Raw genomic sequence first — 18998 nt, forward strand, 5'->3', positions numbered from 1 at the left:
GCAAATATATTATTGGCTCATGTATGGAAGGCAGCGTGTCAGTGCCAGCAGTTATTTAAAACACTCACAAGCGCGTCTGACAGAGAAAACACTCTCGGAAGTGGTCAACCTTTTTTTTGTTTTTTTTTTCAGAGAGGGGGAGATTTTTTAGCAAATGTGCTGCATGTGTTACAGAAACAGTATTACAGTTAACCTCGCGTTGTTGTGGGGGAAACGTTCAAGACTCACCCGATATAGGTGAAAACCCACAATATAGGAGTACAGTATAAGCCTGGGGGGGGGGGGGGACTCGCACATGCAGCACATACAGACATCACACCAAATCTCAAGACTTGTACAAGTAAGCGCGACGTCGAGGATCGAATGCGGGAGTGGAATGGGACGGAACCCGACGGACTAGCAGCTGAGACAGTGAGCGCTCCGCAGGGCAGGTGACGTCACAAGGAAGGAATGTGGAATCCAACAGAGGCAGTGAAAAGATAAGTTGTGTATGAGTATGTTACTGTAGATTTGTGTGCGTCACAAGTATCCCAGCTGATAAGCATAACTTCTTGTTGCCGTGGAGACAGCCTTCAGTCTACGGACACAGGAGGGAGGGGAGAGGTGAAGGATAAGCATCCGGCAGCATGCCTCTCAGGAGAAAATCCAGATAATAGTTGTTTTGGGAATAGGCCGCCAATAATATCAGTTGACCTCGAGATTTTAGGCACTACCGGAAAATTGGCAATCAATTTTTCAAGACAATTCTTCAAGGCCTTCACGTTGTTTACCATTTGCGCAGTGTCTCAAGATTGAGTTCACTTGTCGGCGACGAGGATGTAACGATATCCAAACATCACGATACGATATTATCACGATATGAAGGTCACGATACGATAATTATCACGATATTGTGGGGAGGTTAGCGATACAAAAAAAAGGTCACAATATTGTAAAAAAAAGTGAGCACATATAAAAAAACAAAAAACAATATTGTGTTTTTGTAAATTACAGCAATGCATATAAACAACCTACAATCTCTAATAACACTTAATATTGAGGCACTTACTTGCTAATGCACGCACACATTGAGTTCTTCCACACATTGACTCGGTTCACAAGCATATCACGTTCCCCTTCATCTGACCATTAGTGTGGATTTTAAACATAGAAGGGCCAAAACATCCCTAATGAAAATTAAACGGCACTAAAAAAACTAGCCACCAGAATGTTTCAGAACTGCACAAATGGAAATCAACCTGATTTGTTAACAGAAGTGCTACTTTTAATATCGTGACATGAGGACGACGATATATTGTGGCAGTTTTAATATTGCGATATCACAATATTGCCGTTATCAATACAGCCCTACTCGTCGCCTGAGTCTGATCGTTCGTCCCACACCATCAAGAAGGCTGGCAGCTTGTTCACTTCCAATAGAGTTAGTTTATAACTAGTTAACACTTTATAATAGAGCTGTGCAATTAATCAAAATTCAATTACAATTTCAATTATTATACACCGCAATTACAAAATCGGATTAAGCGTAAACAAAAATAAGAGATTATTAATAATTACTTTGAGTCGTTTAAATTAATATATGTGGACCTTTTTTATTTTAAAATGACAAATTTAATAAATAATGTTTTGGTCCAAAAGGAACTTGCATAATTATAGTGTTTCAAAGAAATTGGTTTGTCTTAATATTTTTTACATGTTTAAACATTTTCTTGTTTTGTACCAAAAAACAAATCCTTGTACCAATCGTGATTTCAATTATTACCAAATTATTTGTGATTCATATTTTCCCCCATATATCTACGCCTGTAGAGACTAAGCAATATACTTTGTATCACTGCCATGAGTGTATCACCTGCTCACTTGATATATTGTGACGACGTAGGGGTATTAGATTAAGACAATTAATTTGTACAATTAATAAATATCATACATAAATAATCAGTTAGCAGTAAAGCAGTTTAAAACCGTGCCCCTCCGACAAAACCCCTGGTCCCAGTCTGACCCCAGGTAAAATTGGACCAAAACCGCCACTGGTCTTAATACAATGCTTTGTCATCAGGCTTGCGTGGTCCTGGTCTGCAATTTCCATGTCGTTATGGAAACAAGATGAGATGGTGTGACAAGCAGACGCTTATCACACATTCAGCCGTGTGCATCTGTTATGTTCTGCTAATTGCTTCGTTTACATCAGCTGACTTAAGTTTCTTTTTTTCTGGCTGTCTCCTTTTGTCATTTCGTGCCATTGTGTCTGTCTTAACTACAATGTCCATACTCTCATTAGGTTCCAAAGCCCGAAAAAACGCGTTAAAAGTTGGAAGCCAAGCCATGTTCCAAGTTGAGAGCCCACTCATGTTATTTACTTGGCCCAGCCTCGTTACAACTCCCACTCGGGCACACGTGGGGGGCTCCACCGCACGGCTCTATTACACTTAGCACGATATTGTTACGTAAATCATCTGCTTCAATTGAGGTCATGCCAAGCAAATTAGTACCACTGTTCACAAAGTTTGCCTTCTGGTGATAAGATACACGCTACTGCTTTCTAATGTGCTTTAACAGCAATGATTTCCAAACTGGGGTAGCCCAGAACTCCGGGGTACCTACAAATGGGGACCAGCGTGTAGCTAAAACAAACATAATAGACTCAATTAATCCTTCCTAACTTAGCTTTGGACTAAAAACAACAAAAGCCTTATTTTGTGTCTTTTTCAATTCCTGAACAAAGTGTAATATTAGATAGCAAGATAGATACATGTAGCTCGTGAGCGAACTAGCTAGCGAGTTGGAAGCTAGCTAGCTATCCAGATAGCTATTGTTAACATTGTTAACATTTTTACTGTTTTACTTTATATTTTAACTGTTTTGAATGTAGTTATAACTGTAGATGTAGGTATAATTATGTTAACTTAATATAGCTCGATGAATAATGTTTTTGATTGTTTTCTTATCTTTCTCTTTTGCCTGGGAAAGAGAAAATTAATAACTTTATTTTCTATTATCTAAGGGAGTAGAGTTTGTAGGTCTTTCTGTTCGGTCAAAGAAAGTCCAAGGACAAGCTGGTATACTGCTGTCGAAGTCTAATCTGATTTTGCACCTACGGGAACTTGATGAGGGAGGGGAGAGGCGATTTCCTGTGAACACTGTTTTTCAATAAATGTGCCCTGTGCTCGAGTTTGGGGCACACATTTGGGACGGATCACTGCTTGGGTGACTTCAATTGTGTTATCAGAAATTTCTGAATAAACCTTGCAAGGAACCTCTTCACCAGAATCTCAACTTGGATTTATTGGAACACGTAAAAGAGTATAAAAATATAGTGTACTCTAACACTATCAAGCTAGCTAGCTGGATATGTACTTTATTCATCCAAATGTTCTTTATTCTAATAAAATTATGAGTTTTTTATCCTGACAAAATATGTCTTAAAACTGTTTAGAGAACTAATTACAGTGTAAAACATGCCTCGGAGTTTGAACTCATTTTCGGAGTTCGAACACCCAAGAAAAGCAAGCTAAGCCAAACATACCTTGAAAACAGGTAGCCGAGCGAAGCCGAGCAATGCCGAATGCTCACGTTGCGGTAGTTGAGATGATGCACTGCTCATTTCCAGTCAGATCGTGAATACACCCGGAAGGGCTCCATACTCGCGAGTGCATTTAGATTTTTCCACGACAATTTTCTTCGCCATGGGCCCAAAGAAAGACAACAGTGCCATTGGCAGCAAAGAAAAACATACAGTGCTACGAACCACAGTGGAATTAGGAAGGAGATTATCGCGCCGTTGTAACTACCGTGACTACTTCTGTAAATACTGGCACGAGCCCCCCCCCCCCCCCCCCCCTAGCTGTTCAACAACGTGCCTGACGTTAAAAAACGCACGCAAGGACCGCTTAGTAGTCTAACAATATGCCCAATGTAAAATACACAAACTCAGCACTGAACTAAAGCTAGCATTAACATAGCATTTATCATCTACTGATGCCATCACACCACAACAGGTAAGGTAAGGTATTTTTTATTGTTTAAATACGGTACAGGGTGTAAATTTAAAAATTATAAATAGAAATTAAAATGGGAATTTTCTGTTTTTGGAGCTTGGGAACGGATTAACTGCATTTACATTATTTCCTATGGGAAAAAAATGTTTCGGAGGTTGAACAATTAGGACTTTGAACACTTTGCAGGAACGAATTATGTTCAAACTCCGAGGTGCCACTTAATTATAATTATTAGTTCTCTAAACAGTTTTAATTAATTAATTATTTGCTGTCACAAGGACCATTAAAACTGAGAACTAGTAAGAACTATTAAGACTGTTTAGAAAACGTTTAGAAAACGCTGGGGCCTTGAACGAACCCTAATCAACATTTGCTAGCGACGCAAGCGTTCTCCCCAGTGGGATACGGGGTTCTTGTGTTTGACTAACTATTCTCATATTATAACTTCTTCCTAGGGGTAGAACGGTTCACAAATTCCACGGTTTGGTTTTCGGTTTTGTGCTCACGGTTTTCAGTTCAGTTCGGTTTGCAGTTTTAGAAAAATCGATTATGTCTTGGGAGTTAAAAGTGAAAGTGTATATTATTCACACCTAATTATTATTATTATTCTTGTACTATCATTTATCATTCTTTCCTGGTTTAGCGTGAGGTTTTTCTTATGCAAAATAAGTGCCTTGACTTCACAGGTCGGAAAACACTGGCTCCTGATCTTAGAATTACTTTCAGATCAAATTACAATTATGCTATCATAAAATGAAATTGCAAAATAAGTTTTATTTGATGGACATAAGACAAAGATGTGTCATAATTCATATCTAATATGGATAGAGTAATGATTATCTCATGTATTATTACTCTGACTACATGATGTGTGAATGAACTCGTCTCATGCTCTAACTAGCTACGGAATATTTTAGTTTATTCTTTAACACCACCACACTGGATTTCAAACATTTGCGGTACGGTCAACATTTGCCTCCCAAGTCTCGATACCCCAATCCCACGTCGGAAATCGCAAAGTCCGTCGGAATGCGCATCCGGGACGGGGCGGGCGTCGGCTAGCTGCTTGCTATATGCTAGCATCGAATATCCTCGGGTTAAACTAAGCTCGTGTTTGAAACAAAACAAACACGGTCACCGCAGTCATGAACATAGCGATTTCTATCCAGTTGTAATTCCGGAATACCAGAAAGCTTACTTTGCCTTAGGAAGCTAACGCCAGTAGTCATTATGAAACCCGAGAAGCCTTTACCCGCCCTGCCGCAATATGATTGGCTGTCCCGTCGCTAGAAGGATATGACGCGCGCCGTAACCATGGACGCCAAGGCGCTCCTGTGTTATTTCTTTAGTTAGTGGTCTAGTTGTTTTATTAGTTATTAGTGATGCTATCAAGTTCGCTGCAATAATGACTTGCCTCCATTGTGTGGCGTTGAAGTGAAGCTAAGCGAGGGCTTCTGCTTACAGAAAAGTGAACTGAGCCTCACTTCCCTTTGTAAGCGCCACGTTGGGTTAGCGCTCGAACCGAAACGATCGGCTTTAACGAAACCATTCCAGCCAAGTTCGTTCACATTTTTTGACATTCTGTGTTATGTATGGAGCCCGAAATAAACTCAAAGTCGTTCATTCATTCACATTGCTCTCTTATTCACTTTTTTAAAAACATACGAGTGTAGCAATACTGTATGTGTCCGACACACTATAGCAGCACGCATCAACCTACGGAAAGGTTTCCCTTTTTAAATTAAAATAACTTACTTTAACCTCTAGAATTCCTTCCCCAGGGTTTGGACCAATTGTAAAGCCATCCACTTGCGGCGTACCAGCTGCTAGCTAGCGCTAAGCTAACTTGGGCATTTCGTCTCCCTTGCTAGGACGCTGTGAGAGGCCAACAGCGAGTAAACAAATTGTGTGAAGGTAACAAGAGAGAGGACGTTGGAAGGTGGGGGGAGAGGAATGTGAGAAACGACACTGTAAGCTACACAAGGGTTAGCATTATTTTGGCGTGGCCTGTTTGGACTCAAATCCGAAATTTCTGATTCAGTGTTTGTTTTTAGCGGCTAATCTGTTTTGATTTTCGAATCACCACCGATTCGTGAACAGTCTAAGGCTACGTTCACACTGCAGGTCTTAACGCTCAATTCCGTTTTTTTGAGTAAGCCTTCACATTACCTATTAATTGCGACTTCAGTCGGTCTGCTGTGTGGACGTAATGCGTCCCCAAAGTGACCCGCATGCGCAGAAGAAGATACGTCACTCACAACGCTGTGTTTGCGGAAGTAAATACGTATGGCGTGTCAGGGCCACGGACTTTTATAAGTCCGTCGTCGGGGCTCATATTTTTACCATCTCATATCTACAGAGGAGTGATGCAAGAGGAGATAGAAACTAGAAAAATTTCCGCGGAAATTTTGAATGGGCCTGCTGACTCTTGCAAGGTGGAAACACGCACTTGGAGCAATAGTAGTAGTAGTATTTAAAAACATTGAAATCGGTCAAGAAATGTGGAAGTTAACCATAATCAACTAAAAGTATTACTGCCCCTTTAAGAAACATGCACATTCACAAACACACATTTGATTTTAACTAACATTTAAATGAGCTGAACAGTTTAAAATTTAAACCATTGAAATCGGTCAAGAATTGTAGAAGTTAACCATAATCAATTAAAAGTATTACTGCCCCTTTAAGAAACATGCACATTCACGCACACACATTTGATATAATAATATTTTGTGAAAATGAGGCTTCAACTCACGCAGACCTCTCTTTTTGTTCTCCCTAATGATGACGTCACGTCATTGGCGCACGTAATAAATGACCCGTCTGCGTGGCTAAATTACTAATATCGCCACCACAAATGTTTTAAATGGGATTCAATTAAAGTCACAACTGTCACTCGAAACAACTTTGCCGATTCACGTACATCTCCCGGATGTGTCAAGCATAAATCAAGCTTAAAGCCCCCCATATTGGACTTTTGATGACGTCGAGGTCGGCTATATGCGACCGAGCCGTTCTGACGGCGGTCGCATTGCAAAAATTCGGATACGTATCTGATCTAGGACCACATATGAAAGTGACCCAGGTGGGATATGAAAAAAATCGAAATTTAGCCGTTCAGTCTGACATAAAAAAAGTCCGATACAGGTCGCATTTGGGCCAAATATTCGATCTGGGTCGCATTTGCCTGCAATGTGAACGTAGCCTAATTGCTAGCATTGGACCTTTGTGGGCATAATGCTAACAATTTAAGGTTCACACATTCGGATTTATGTTGTGAACCGAGTGTTATATGTTATCTAGGAGCTCTTTGCTCGTGTTCTTATTTTGTTATTAAATTAAATAAACACCAGAAAGTGCATTTTCAAACCAATTAAGTCAAATTGTATCATTTCCCACGGCACGCCTCTCGCCGCACAGTAGTTGGGGAATCACCGTCCTACAAAGTAGTCCACCGACTTCACATTCAGTTGTTCAAGAATCCTACAAATCTGCCAAAAAGATCTTCCTCTTCGTGCTCCTCAGACAACGCAGGCACTCACCCACATCATCCTCCCACTGAACGCCTGTTACCCGCTCATCTTCATTTTTACAATCAGGCCTCGAGCGTTCATCTCATTTTCTCCCACAGCGCTCTCACTCGTTCAACTCGCTCCACAGTTCTGATATTTTGGCAAGAATTTGACAGGAAAGCGAACAAAGAAACTTACCGGTACTTCATGCCGGTGAGCTTGGCCGTGGACTCCTTGAGATTGTGGTGGTAGCGATGGGTGAAGGAACCCAGGGTGCGAGCGATCAGGGCCACGGTGCGAAAGCGGGCCCGGGCCTGGCTGGTGGTGTTGGGGCTGGTGGTGTTCTGCTTGCTGTGCTCGCCGTTACGCGGGGCCTTCAGCCCGTGGTCCGTGCACGCGAAAGACACCTGCATGGCTGCGGGCACCAACAAACGCCGCAGCCACTGGAGCTGCTCTGAGTCTGAGGTAGCTGCTCCTTTTTATCGCGACGTGAAGATGAAGGTCCGGGCCAGCTTTGCTCGCAGTTGTGGAATCTCATATGGAGGTCACAGGCAAGGATGAAGAAGCAAGAGTGTCGTTTTGTTTTTGTTTTTTTTTTTTTTTGGGGGGGGGGGGGGGGTCTCAAGCTGATGTATCAGCCATGCGGTCCTTATTGGCGTGTGAAGACTTAAGAGTGCGATCCTGCGAAAGAATGATTCCACCTGAAAATGTGAGAAAGGAAGGAGAGGAAAGGAATGAAGAAGAAAATCTTATTATTAGTCTATTTGGATAAAAAAAACATTTTTTTTATTCAGATTGCTAAATACAGAAGCATGGAACTGCCAATGTGTAGTCAACATTTTAACTAGCAAATACATGTAAACGTATTTAAATTAGGGGTGTCAGGATAATAAAAAAAAAATCCTAATTAATTGCATGACTTCAATAATTAACTCACGATTAATCGCAAGTTTTATATCTGTTCTAAACGTACATTAAAATGTACAATACATTTTTTTTCTAAGTTTTCATACTCTACATAAAAGTGGGGGGAAATATTAAACTAATAGAAATATGGCTGCATCTTTTAGTCATTGATATAGTAATTTCATAATAATTCATAAAACTCAGTTAAAATGAAATAGATGCACTGTAATGTAAATCGCGAATGTGGTATTGATTTGTGTTGAGGTTATTTTTCTGCCACTAGATGGCATAATTGCATTTGTTGACGATGGTGACAGCTCAGTGCATTTTTTCCCCTCCATATTAAGAGCTATCTAATCTAATCTAATAACATGCAGTCATTTATGAAATTTTGCACATTTTTAAAATTGTAAAATACAACTTGACCCCAGTCTCCACAAATATATGCATTTTCATTCAATTTATTACTGCTAAATTTTGACGCGGACGTGTTTGCTGTGTAGCGACTGTAATTCCCTCAGTACAGGCTTTCCAAGTAAGGGGCGGTCATTAAAAAAAAAAAATTGTGGAGTTAAAAGAACTTCAAATTAACTCAAAATTAACGCACTAATTTTGACACATTTAAAAACATTTGAACGTATTTGCAAGTATGTTCGAACAGAATTGTAGTCTAAATGCTACATAATTAGCATTTTTTTCCCCACATGCGCAAGTGAATACTCTGGCAATGGGGGGGGGGGGGGCTTCCGGAAATAAAGCACAGCAGACATAATAATAAATTATAAAAAATACAAATAAACAATGTTCAACTTGTTCAACAAGCATGTTTGAATGTAATTGCAAGCATGTTGCAACATACTTGCAAATATGTTAAAACGTACTTTCAAGTACATTTATATAAACTTGTTTGGCAAATGTATTCAAACGTATTTGTCAGGCAAAAATATTTACTCCACATCAGCAGTTGGCAGTTCCACGTGTCCGTAGCGAGTCTTTATACGGTGGTGCCCTGAATATTTGGGAATACAAATTTGTTTTTGAGTTTCACTCCTGCTTCCAGGTCTTGCCTCATTGCTTCCCCACGCTTGGGCCCACATTTAGCCTCCAACATCGAGACAACCTTCAGTGTATGACATAATAGGTTTGTGTTGCTCAACACCATCAAGACTCAACTGAAGCGGATGATCACAGAATCCTTTCCCTTCACAACATCAAATTTACATATTCTGGAGAAGGGTTAGTGTCATTTTCACCTTTTAACTATTTCTACGGTAAGAGCCAAAACACACGGTGAGGCTGCATTACGGAATAGCCTGCCAGAGGACATGAGGTCTGTCAGAGAAATGTTGATATTTTTAAGAGGAGGCTCAAGACACACCTTTTTAATTTGGCTTTTAAGTGATGTCTTTTACTCTTTAAATTTATTCATCTTACTGCGGCTGTCTTGTCGTTTTTAGCTCTTTTTATCGTACTGTTTCCTCATGGGGGGGTTCTCCGCACTGGAAGGGGTGGCTGAGGTCATTTATTATTATTCAATGTTTTAAAAGATATATATACAAAATCACTCTTTGTGTACATTCATATTGATCGACACCAAAACTTTAGTCAAATTCTTCCACAAAATTTTGAGGAAAATTTTAGGCACATTTTACTGAAATGTACGATTTCTGGAGAAATTGCGTGTGAATCCTGAAGGCTAAATGCTAATATTTGATATTTGAATGCATCTGGAATGCTTTATGCCTCCTCCGTGAACCGGCACCTTACCGTGGTGGAGGAGTTTGTGTGTCCCAATGATCCTAGGAGCTATGTTGTCAGGGGCTTTATGTCAAACAAGTCCTAGGTGAGGGGCCAGACAAAGCACGGCTCAAAGACCCCTTATGATGAACACAATATATGGACAGACGTTTCCCTTGCCCGGACGTGGGTCACCGGGGCCTCCCTCTGGAGTAAGGTGGGGCTCGTTGGCGAGCGCCTGGTGGCCGGGCCTGCACCCATGGGGCTCGGCCGGGCACAGCCCGAAGAGGCAACGTGGGTCCCCCTTCCCATGGGCTCACCACCGGTGGGAGGGGCCAAAGGGTGCGGGTGCATAGTGCGCTGGGCGGCAGCCAAGGGCGGAGACCGATCCCCGGCTACAGAAGCTCTTGGGACATGAAATGTCACCTCTCTGGCAGGGAAGGAGCCCGAGCTGGTGTGTGAGGCAGAGAAATTCCGACTAGATATAGTCGGACTCTCCTCCACACACGGCTTGGGCTCTGGTACCAATCCTCTCGGGAGGGGTTGGATTCTCTTCTACTCTGGAGTTGCCCACAGTGAGAGGCGCACAGCAGGAGTGGGCATACTGATTGCCCCCCGGCTTGGCGCCTGTACGTAGGGGTTTACACCGGTAGACGGGAGGGTAGCCTCCGGGTGGGGTGACGGGTCCTGACTGTTGTTTGTGCATATGCACCAAACAGCAGTTTAGAGTACCCACCCTTTTTGGATTCCTTGGAGGGTGTGCTGGAGAGCGCTCCCCCTGGGGACTCCTTAGTTCTATTGGGCGACTTCAACACTCACATGGGCAATGACAGTGAGACCTGGAGGGGCGTGATCGGGAGGAACGGTCCCACCGATCAGAACCCAGTGGTGGTGTTCTGTTATTGGACTTTTGTCCTCGTCACAGATTGTCCATAACAAACACCATGTTCAAACATAAGGGTGTTCATGTGCACTTGGCACCAGGACACCCTTGGCCGCAGTTTGATGATCGACTTTGTAGTTGTGTCATCGGATTTGCGGCTGCATGTTTTGGACACTCGGGTGAAGACAGGGGCAGAGCTGTCAACTGATCACCACCTGGTGGTGTGTTGGCTCCAATGGCAGGGGAACATGCTGGTCAGACCTGGTAAACCCAAACGTATTGTGAGGGTTTGCTGGGAACGTCTGGCAGAATCCCCTGTCGGAAAGAGTTTCAACGCCCACCTCCGGCAGAACTTCTCTCTTGTCCCCGGGGAAGTGGGGGACATTGAGTCCGAGTGGACCATGTTCCGCGCCTCCATTGTTGAGGCGGCCGATCGGAGCTGTGGCAGTAAGGTGGTTAGTGCTTGTCATGGCAACAATCCTCAAACCCGCTGCCGTCAAGCTGAAGAAAGAGTCCTATTAGGCCTGTGGGACTCCGGAGGCAGCTGACAGGTACCGGCTGGCCAAGCGGAATGCAGCTTGTGTGTCGGACATGGGAGGAGTTTGGTGAGGCCATGAAAAACGACTTCAGGACGGCTTAGAGGAAATTATGGTCCACATCCGGCATCTCAGGAGAGGAAAGCAGTGCACCATTAACACTGTGTATAGTGGAGATGGGGTGCTGTTGACCTCGACTCGGGACGTTGCGAATCGGTGGGGAGAATACTTCGAAAACCTCCTCAATTCCAACGACACGTCTTCCTTTGAGGAAGCAGAGTCTGGGGACTCCAAGGTGGGCTCTCCTATCTCTGGGGACGAAGTCACTGAGGTGGTTGGAAAACTCCTTGGTGGCAAGGCCCGGGGGTGGATGAGATCCGCCCAGAGTTCCTAAAGGCTCTGGATGTTGCAGGGCCGTCGTGGTTGACACGCCTCTACAACATCGCGTGGACAACGGGGACAGTGCCCCTAGATTGGCAGACCGGGTGGGTGGTCCCCCTTTTAAAGAAGAGGGACCGGAGGGAGTGCTCCAACTGTAGAGGGATCACACTCCTCAGCCTCCCTGGTAAGGTCTATTTAGGGGTGCTGGAGAGGAGGGTCCGTCGGGAAGTCAAATCTCGGATTCAGGAGGAGCAGTGTGGTTTTTGTCCGGGCCGTGGAACAGTGGACCAGCTCTACACCCTTGGCAGGGTCCTTGAGGGTGCATGGGAGTTCGCAAAACCAGTCTACATGTGTTTTGTGGATTTGGAAAGGGGCCCTAGAGGAGTCCTGTGGGGGGGTGCTTCGGAAGTACGGGGTACCGAGCCCCCTGATACGGGCTGTTCGGTCCCTGTATGACTGATGTCAGAATTTGGTCCGCATTGCCGGCAGTAAGTCGGATTCGTTCCCATTGAGGGTTGGACTCTGCCAAGGCTGCCCTTTGTCACCGATTCTGTTCATAGCTTTTATGGACAGAATTTGTAGGCGCAGCCGAAGCATTGAGGGGTCCGGTTTGGTGGCCATAGTATAGGATATCTGCTTTGTGCAGATGATGTGGTGCTGTTGGCTTCATCAAGCCGTGATCTCCAACTCGCACTGGACCGGTTCGCAGCCGAGTGTGAAGCGGTTGGGATGAAGATCAGCACCTCCAAATCCGAAACCATGGTCCTCAGTCGGAAAAGGGTGGCGTGCTCTCTCCGGGTCGGGGAGGAGATCCTGCCCCAAGTGGAGGAGTTCAAGTATCTTGGGGTCTTGTTCACGAGTGAGGGCAGGAGGGAGCGGGAGGTCTGTGGGGGTGAAGAAGGAGCTGAGCCAAAAGGCGAAGCTCTCGATTCACCTGTCAATGTACATTCCTACCCTCACCTATGGTGACGAGCTGAGGGTCGTGACTGAAAGAACAGGATCCAGGATACAAGCGGCCGAAATGAGTTTCCTCCGTAGGGTGTCCGGGCTCTCCCTTAGAGATAGGGTGAGAAGCTCGGTCATCTGGGAGGCATTCAGTGTCGAGCTGCTGCTCCTCCGCATGGAGAGGAGTCAGTTGAGGTGGCTCGGGCGTCTGTTTTGGATGCCTCCTGGAGAGGTGTTCCGGGCATGTCCCACCGGCGGGAGGCCCCAGGGACGACCCAGGACACGCAATACAAAATCACTGCTTGTGTACATTCATATTGATCCACAACAAAACTTTAGTCCAATCCCTCCACAAAGTTTTGAGGAAAATTTTAGCCGCATTTTGTTCAACCCTTTTAACAAGAAAACATTACATTAATACTAGAAATGTGCAATTTCTGGAAAAATTGCATGTGAATGCTGAAAGCTAAATGCTAATATTTGATATTTGAATGCATCTGGAATGCTTTATTATAATAATAATGTGAAATGACATTGAATATAATGGATGTTAAATATTTTGTCAATAATTATTCAATAAAAAGTTGAAGTTGGACTAAAATCTGCGCCGACCAGGATACGGACCACGTTCTCCCCAGTCCTACAGGCTTGTGCTTAATTAACCACTGAGCTAACCAGACTGTTTAAATCCATGACACTGCTTAGTTATATTGAATAAAGTGGAATAATATTTTCATTACATTTTAATTTCATTTTTGTGTTTATTTCAGGCAACATATCCCAATTGACATCGATAACAAAAAGGCAAAGAAAAATACATGCTAAATGTAGAAACAAGATATTATATTTAAATATTGAAAGCTGTTGTGTTGTAAAAATATTTTCCAAAAAGGATTTAAACCATGCTCTCCCCCGGTACTATGTATTTGTTTAACCACTGAGCTAACTGAAAGTCATGAAACACTGCGTAATTATAGTGGAATAATACTGAAAGATACCGTAGAAGATGAATGCAGACTTTATGGGTTCAATCCCCATTTATGTGTTTAAGTAGTACAATTCATGATATAAAATTTAGTACATATGCATATCATGCAATGTCTTGTGTAAACAAGACACATTTGCAATGTACAGTCGTAGTTGGGATTCGAACCCTTGACCTCCTGGTTCCTTGCCAATGCACTTTACCAAATGCATCAATGGGCAGCATCAGACACCTGTGAATGTCTCTCCCATTTGAAATGAATATTTGATGTCAAATATTAATTTTAGATGAAAACTAAAAGTATGTGGAATAAGAAAAATTATTTTTTGAATCATGTTGAAATTTTAACGGTGTGAATTGGTTGTTGTATATACGGGACGAAAAAAAGTGAATGGAATAAAATGCGACAATGAAAATAAGGAATTCAGCATTCACACAATGATGTAAAATAATGAACATTTCACCAGTCTGGCGGGATTTTCATTCTCTTGGGCCCTGATTTGCTCCTGGTTTAAAAAACAAACAAACAAACAAACAGCCTGTATAATAACCAGATGGGTACACTGATAGAGCTCCAGGTCAGTATTTTATGCCGCGTAGACATTCACTTAGCTCAGAAGAGCTCGATTGCTCTCACTTTGTGATGTCACCCTCAAAGGTTTTGCAAGTTTTCTTTCACAGCTTGGGATCAAACCTGTCAGTTTGTTTGTTTGTTTTGTTAATTTCCGAAAAAGTTCGATTCGAATCAATGTGGGCTCCTGCACCTATTTCTGTCAACCACAACACAAATATAGTGACACAGCATAGCCAGCAACAAAGCTCTGCTGCTGGAAAACTCAAAATATTCTTCCACAGACGAACCCCGAACATTGCATTTGCCCCATAACACAATTCCAAAATCTTCAAATAAAAGTGTCCTTACATGCAGTGAGTTGTCATTAAAAGCTCTTGGACGAAATTGCGTTTCCACCTTTGAGGTCTGGTCAGACCGGACAACCAGCTGCGTCCTGCCCCAGAAGTCCTCCGCAAGGGGATTTAACGACCCCGGCGTGGAAGCGAGAGCGCTGAGCTTGATGATGAAAGGACCCTGGAACGGTGCGAGACGAGCAGAGAGGGAGAGGAGGAGAAACTAACGCATGGTAGCTTAAGAGCAGCTCGCCTAAAGGGCGAGAGAGAGAGAGAGAGAGAGAGAGAGAGAGAGAGAGAGAGAGAGAGAGAGAGAGAGAGAGAGAGAGAGAGAGAGAGAGAGAGTCCGACTGGAAGAACTGCGGTCTTTTCTGTGCTGCCACACACGAGAGAGAGAGAGAGAGAGAGAGAGAGAGAGAGAGAGAGAGAGAGAGAGAGAGAGAGAGAGAGAGAGAGAGAGAGAGAGAGAGAGAGAGAGGAAAGAGGAGGAGTTGTACTCCAAGTACAAGCGTTGATAGATGTTTATTTATGGGCGAACACCACTGGCATGATGCTATGGTGCCGTATGGAATAACCTACAAGTGCGAACCCCATAGGAACGCTACACTTCACTAAACAAACCAAAGCCAAACGCCTTGGCGGCAATATCTGCCATCAAGGCGCACGACCTCTCCACATTAGCCCTTACGATTCGTCCCATCTGTGACACACAAGCCCCACCGCGTAAACGGTGATTGCTCGTGCCAATCAAAGGAGGCCAACTTAAGCACGGGCAGATGGGGAGCACATGAGTGCAGCGAAGGCACGGGGAAATAAAGCGTGATGAACCGAGCATTTGAGGAAGGCGTCTTGACTCCCCCCCCCCCCCCCCCCACTGAGCTGTAATGTGACAATGCAGGATTTCATGCTTCATTCAACACTGGTGCACCTCCAGGCCAATGCGGGTTTATATATTTATATCCTCATGGTTGTGTTTGATGAGGGCAAACACTTGTGTCTAATAAAAAAATAAACATTTTTAAAAAAACAGCTCGATTGCAGTCAGGTACTTTTTATATTGAGCTTCAGCCAAATGGAGTCTGTTATTATTTATATATGTTGACAGGAGTGTATAAGCTTGAGGCCGTCACTCCCTGGTCACTTTATTAGGTAAACCCGCACAATCGAATAGAAGCAACAACAACACAAATCTGTCGTATAAAAGAAAATGTACAGCACATTTATGTAGATGTCATTTATTTATTTCTAAAAAAAAATTATATCTCTTTTCTATTAAATTATTTATATCTCAAATTTTTATTTATTAATTTATTTATTTATTTGTCCAATCAGATTTCAGTTTATATGCTCAACCGTTAGGCATGGGCCGATATTAAATTTCAATTCTGGCTGTTTTACTGGATTTTGACTGGTTTTGCAAGGTCCACAGAATACTGTGTTCTATTGCTATAAAAACATGAAACCTACCAAAAGAAAGATTAAAGTCTCTTCTTTCATCAGGAAAAAAAAGTATATTTCCATCTGTTTCCGTTTTGCAGCAACTAGAATTAGAATATAGCTAAGTTTCATCATTACTCACAAATCTATTTCGAATTCTGAGTAATTGAGGGTTTTTTCAACATGGTCCTGGTTCATTTCCTGTGCTCTGCCGCCACCTGCTGGCCGTTTGTGTAATAACTACAATTTCTTCAACCGTTCTTTGCAGTTGAGGGGCTGCATCAAAGCCTTCTGCATGCTCTAGCATAAGAAAACATTAAAAAAACATTTAAATACGTCTTTTGGACACTGATAATATTTAAAATAGAACGTATTTATACGTTTTTGGGAGCAACTGAGTAAAGAAATGTGCACCACGGTAAGTTAAAATAAAGAGACAAACAAAAAAATGTTGACTATCAAACCCGTGCGTTACTCATGTTTTGTCCTTGGGGCTAACTAGTACATGCTGCCACCATGTTGTTGTTTTTTTAGGACAATGCACTTTAATCAAAAGGCGTATCCATGTACAGTTGCTTTCGTCTAACCAAGGGTTGTCAAACTCATTTTAATTCTGGGGCCACTTTCACCCAAATTTGATCTGAAGTGGGTCGGACGGTGCATGGCCTAATAAGCTGTAAAGAACATCAGGTCAAAATATTTTCTGTTTTTTTATTTATATTTTTTTGGTACAAGTACATTCAGAAAATATTCAATGTTTTTATTATTTTAATGCAGATTAATCTGAAATTTAAAAGTGAGCAGAAAATGTTGGTCAAATCTTGAGTAACAGCCAAATTTTTGTGGTCATCAGTGCATAATAGTTTTAGTGAAAAAAAGGCCGTTTATGTTCTGTCCTCACGGGCCAGATTAGACCCGCTGACGGGCCGGTTATTTGGTAAAACCAAATAGTTTGCTTTATCCACTTTTTGGGTCAGAAACTAATGTTTTTTTGTTTGTTTGTTTGTTTATTTATTTGTTTGTTTTTCAAAACCAACGTATGTTCTACTGCTGCTTTCATTTGGTCAGTTCGGTACTTGAATTGTCAAAGAGGTCAATATTTCAAAGGTTTTGAATGATCAATGAAGATCACGATAGCAGATTTTCTTTGTTTTAACTCTTAAAAAAATATTTCAACTATTTCGATTAGTTTAAAATGTTTTCCACTTTTGTTGATTTCTATTTTAATATTTTCTCTTTTTTTTTTTTTAAGAAAAAGAGAAAAGATTATAAAAAATTAGGGGGGTCAGCCAATTACAATTTTTTATTGTAATTAATTGCATGACTTCACTAGTTATTTTTATTATTTAAAAAAAAGAAAAGAAAAGATTATTAAAATTAGGGGCGTCGGGCTATTGAAATTTGTAATCGTAATTAATCGCATGGCTTCACTAGTTAACTCACGATTAATCACAAATTTTATATCTGTTCTAAATGTACAATAAAACAAAATGTCTAGGTTTTCATACTCTTGTTAACAAAAGTGGGAAATAAACTAATAGAAATAGTTCAAATGAATTTTTGACGTCTATAGCCGTCAATGGCAGTGAATGAGTTAAGTATCACGGCTTTGTTGGAATTCATGTTGAAATTGCCTTCAGGGTGCCAAATTGCGGCAGGTGCATCAAGACATTTTAGTCCTCTGCCTTTGGTTTAGATTTGAGAGCCATTATTACGTTTGCGTCGCTTAAAGTATCGTAGCTAGTATCGGGAGCTTCCATGAGTACTCGATACCCCCCCCCCCCCCCCCAAAAAAAATAGGTCTGGTATTATATCGGCACTCGCCCATCCCTAATTTTCACGCCAACCGATTGATTCTGATGAAGTCTTTTGAGTCACCCGACTGATCGTTAATGTCACCAGCGCCCCCGAGGCAAAACGCGCTCCTCAACGTCGGTCCCATTTCAAAGTGCGTCACTCAGAATCGTCAAGCAGAACGTGACGTTGCGTTCTTGTCCGGAGAGGAAAGAGACATCCGAGGTTCTCTGCTTTAATTGCTCCGGTGAGACCCTCTGATCGAAGTTATGTCACTTTCCGTCGCAATCCTCGCAAACACGCCGAGTATTCTGTTGATAAAATGCCGCAGTGCACGTTCGGGGCCGGATTAAAAGTGGCTTTGACCCGACCTTCCCGCCTCATGCCGCGTGAAGCATCTGCTGGTGAAGCTTAGATCGAGCTGCCATGTTTGTCTCCAATTATTAGATAACAAGTTTAACCCGAAGTACTTTACAGAGAGCTTAAGCTTATTTTAAACGATGTTCGTAAGTTACACTCATTGACAGTCAAATATTATGTCATGCTAGTGTTAAACGGTTAGCACGCAAAAATAATAGAACACTAAATTAATCTTAGTTTTACTGCTTTGCTTGCGATTCTACTTTGGTTACATCACTTTCCTCGGCTCGAACCCCCTCAATTAGCAAAAATCGGTGTACTGTACTGAAGCTACTCAAATGACTTGAATCAGACACTTTTCTTGTTTTGGCTTAAGCACAAAAAAAAAAGTTTTTTTTAAATGTATGACTATGAGCACACATTTTTCAAGATACAAAGTGTTTGGCAGATAGTTTTGCTTGGACTTGCAAAAACTTGAGATACAAGAGCTGTTTGGTGGAAGCTAACTTAACTCAAATGTTTATTTGCATTCCGAGTTGAAGTTTACTGTCTAACAAAGCAAAAAACAAAGAAAAAAAAAGGCAAATTTTTGGGGAACGTCCAATAGGTTTTATGCAA

At 42.2% G+C, this 18998-nt stretch overlaps 1 protein-coding gene across 2 annotated transcripts in view; it reads right to left on the reverse strand.

The window, feature by feature from the left end:
• Positions 1-15094, reverse strand: part of kcnab1b (potassium voltage-gated channel subfamily A regulatory beta subunit 1b) — a 60288-nt gene extending 45194 nt beyond the window's left edge. Inside the window, exons 1-2 of one of the 2 annotated variants that reach the window (XM_086084887.1) lie at positions 14854-15094; positions 7709-8211 (exon numbers count right to left, since the gene is read on the reverse strand). In XM_086084887.1, coding sequence (XP_085941013.1) covers positions 7709-7923 — 215 coding nt within the window. In that variant the 5' untranslated portion in view covers positions 7924-8211; positions 14854-15094. Of the gene's footprint in view, positions 1-7708; positions 8212-14805 lie in introns of both variants that reach the window. The other variant, XM_086084878.1, reaches the window with a different exon arrangement.
• Between the last annotated feature and the right edge of the window lie 3904 nt (positions 15095-18998).

Source organism: Leptonotus elevatus, chromosome 1, assembly GCF_054856555.1.
Source record: "Leptonotus elevatus isolate MCC_2025b chromosome 1, RoL_Lele_1.0, whole genome shotgun sequence".
Taxonomy (NCBI): domain Eukaryota; kingdom Metazoa; phylum Chordata; class Actinopteri; order Syngnathiformes; family Syngnathidae; genus Leptonotus; species Leptonotus elevatus.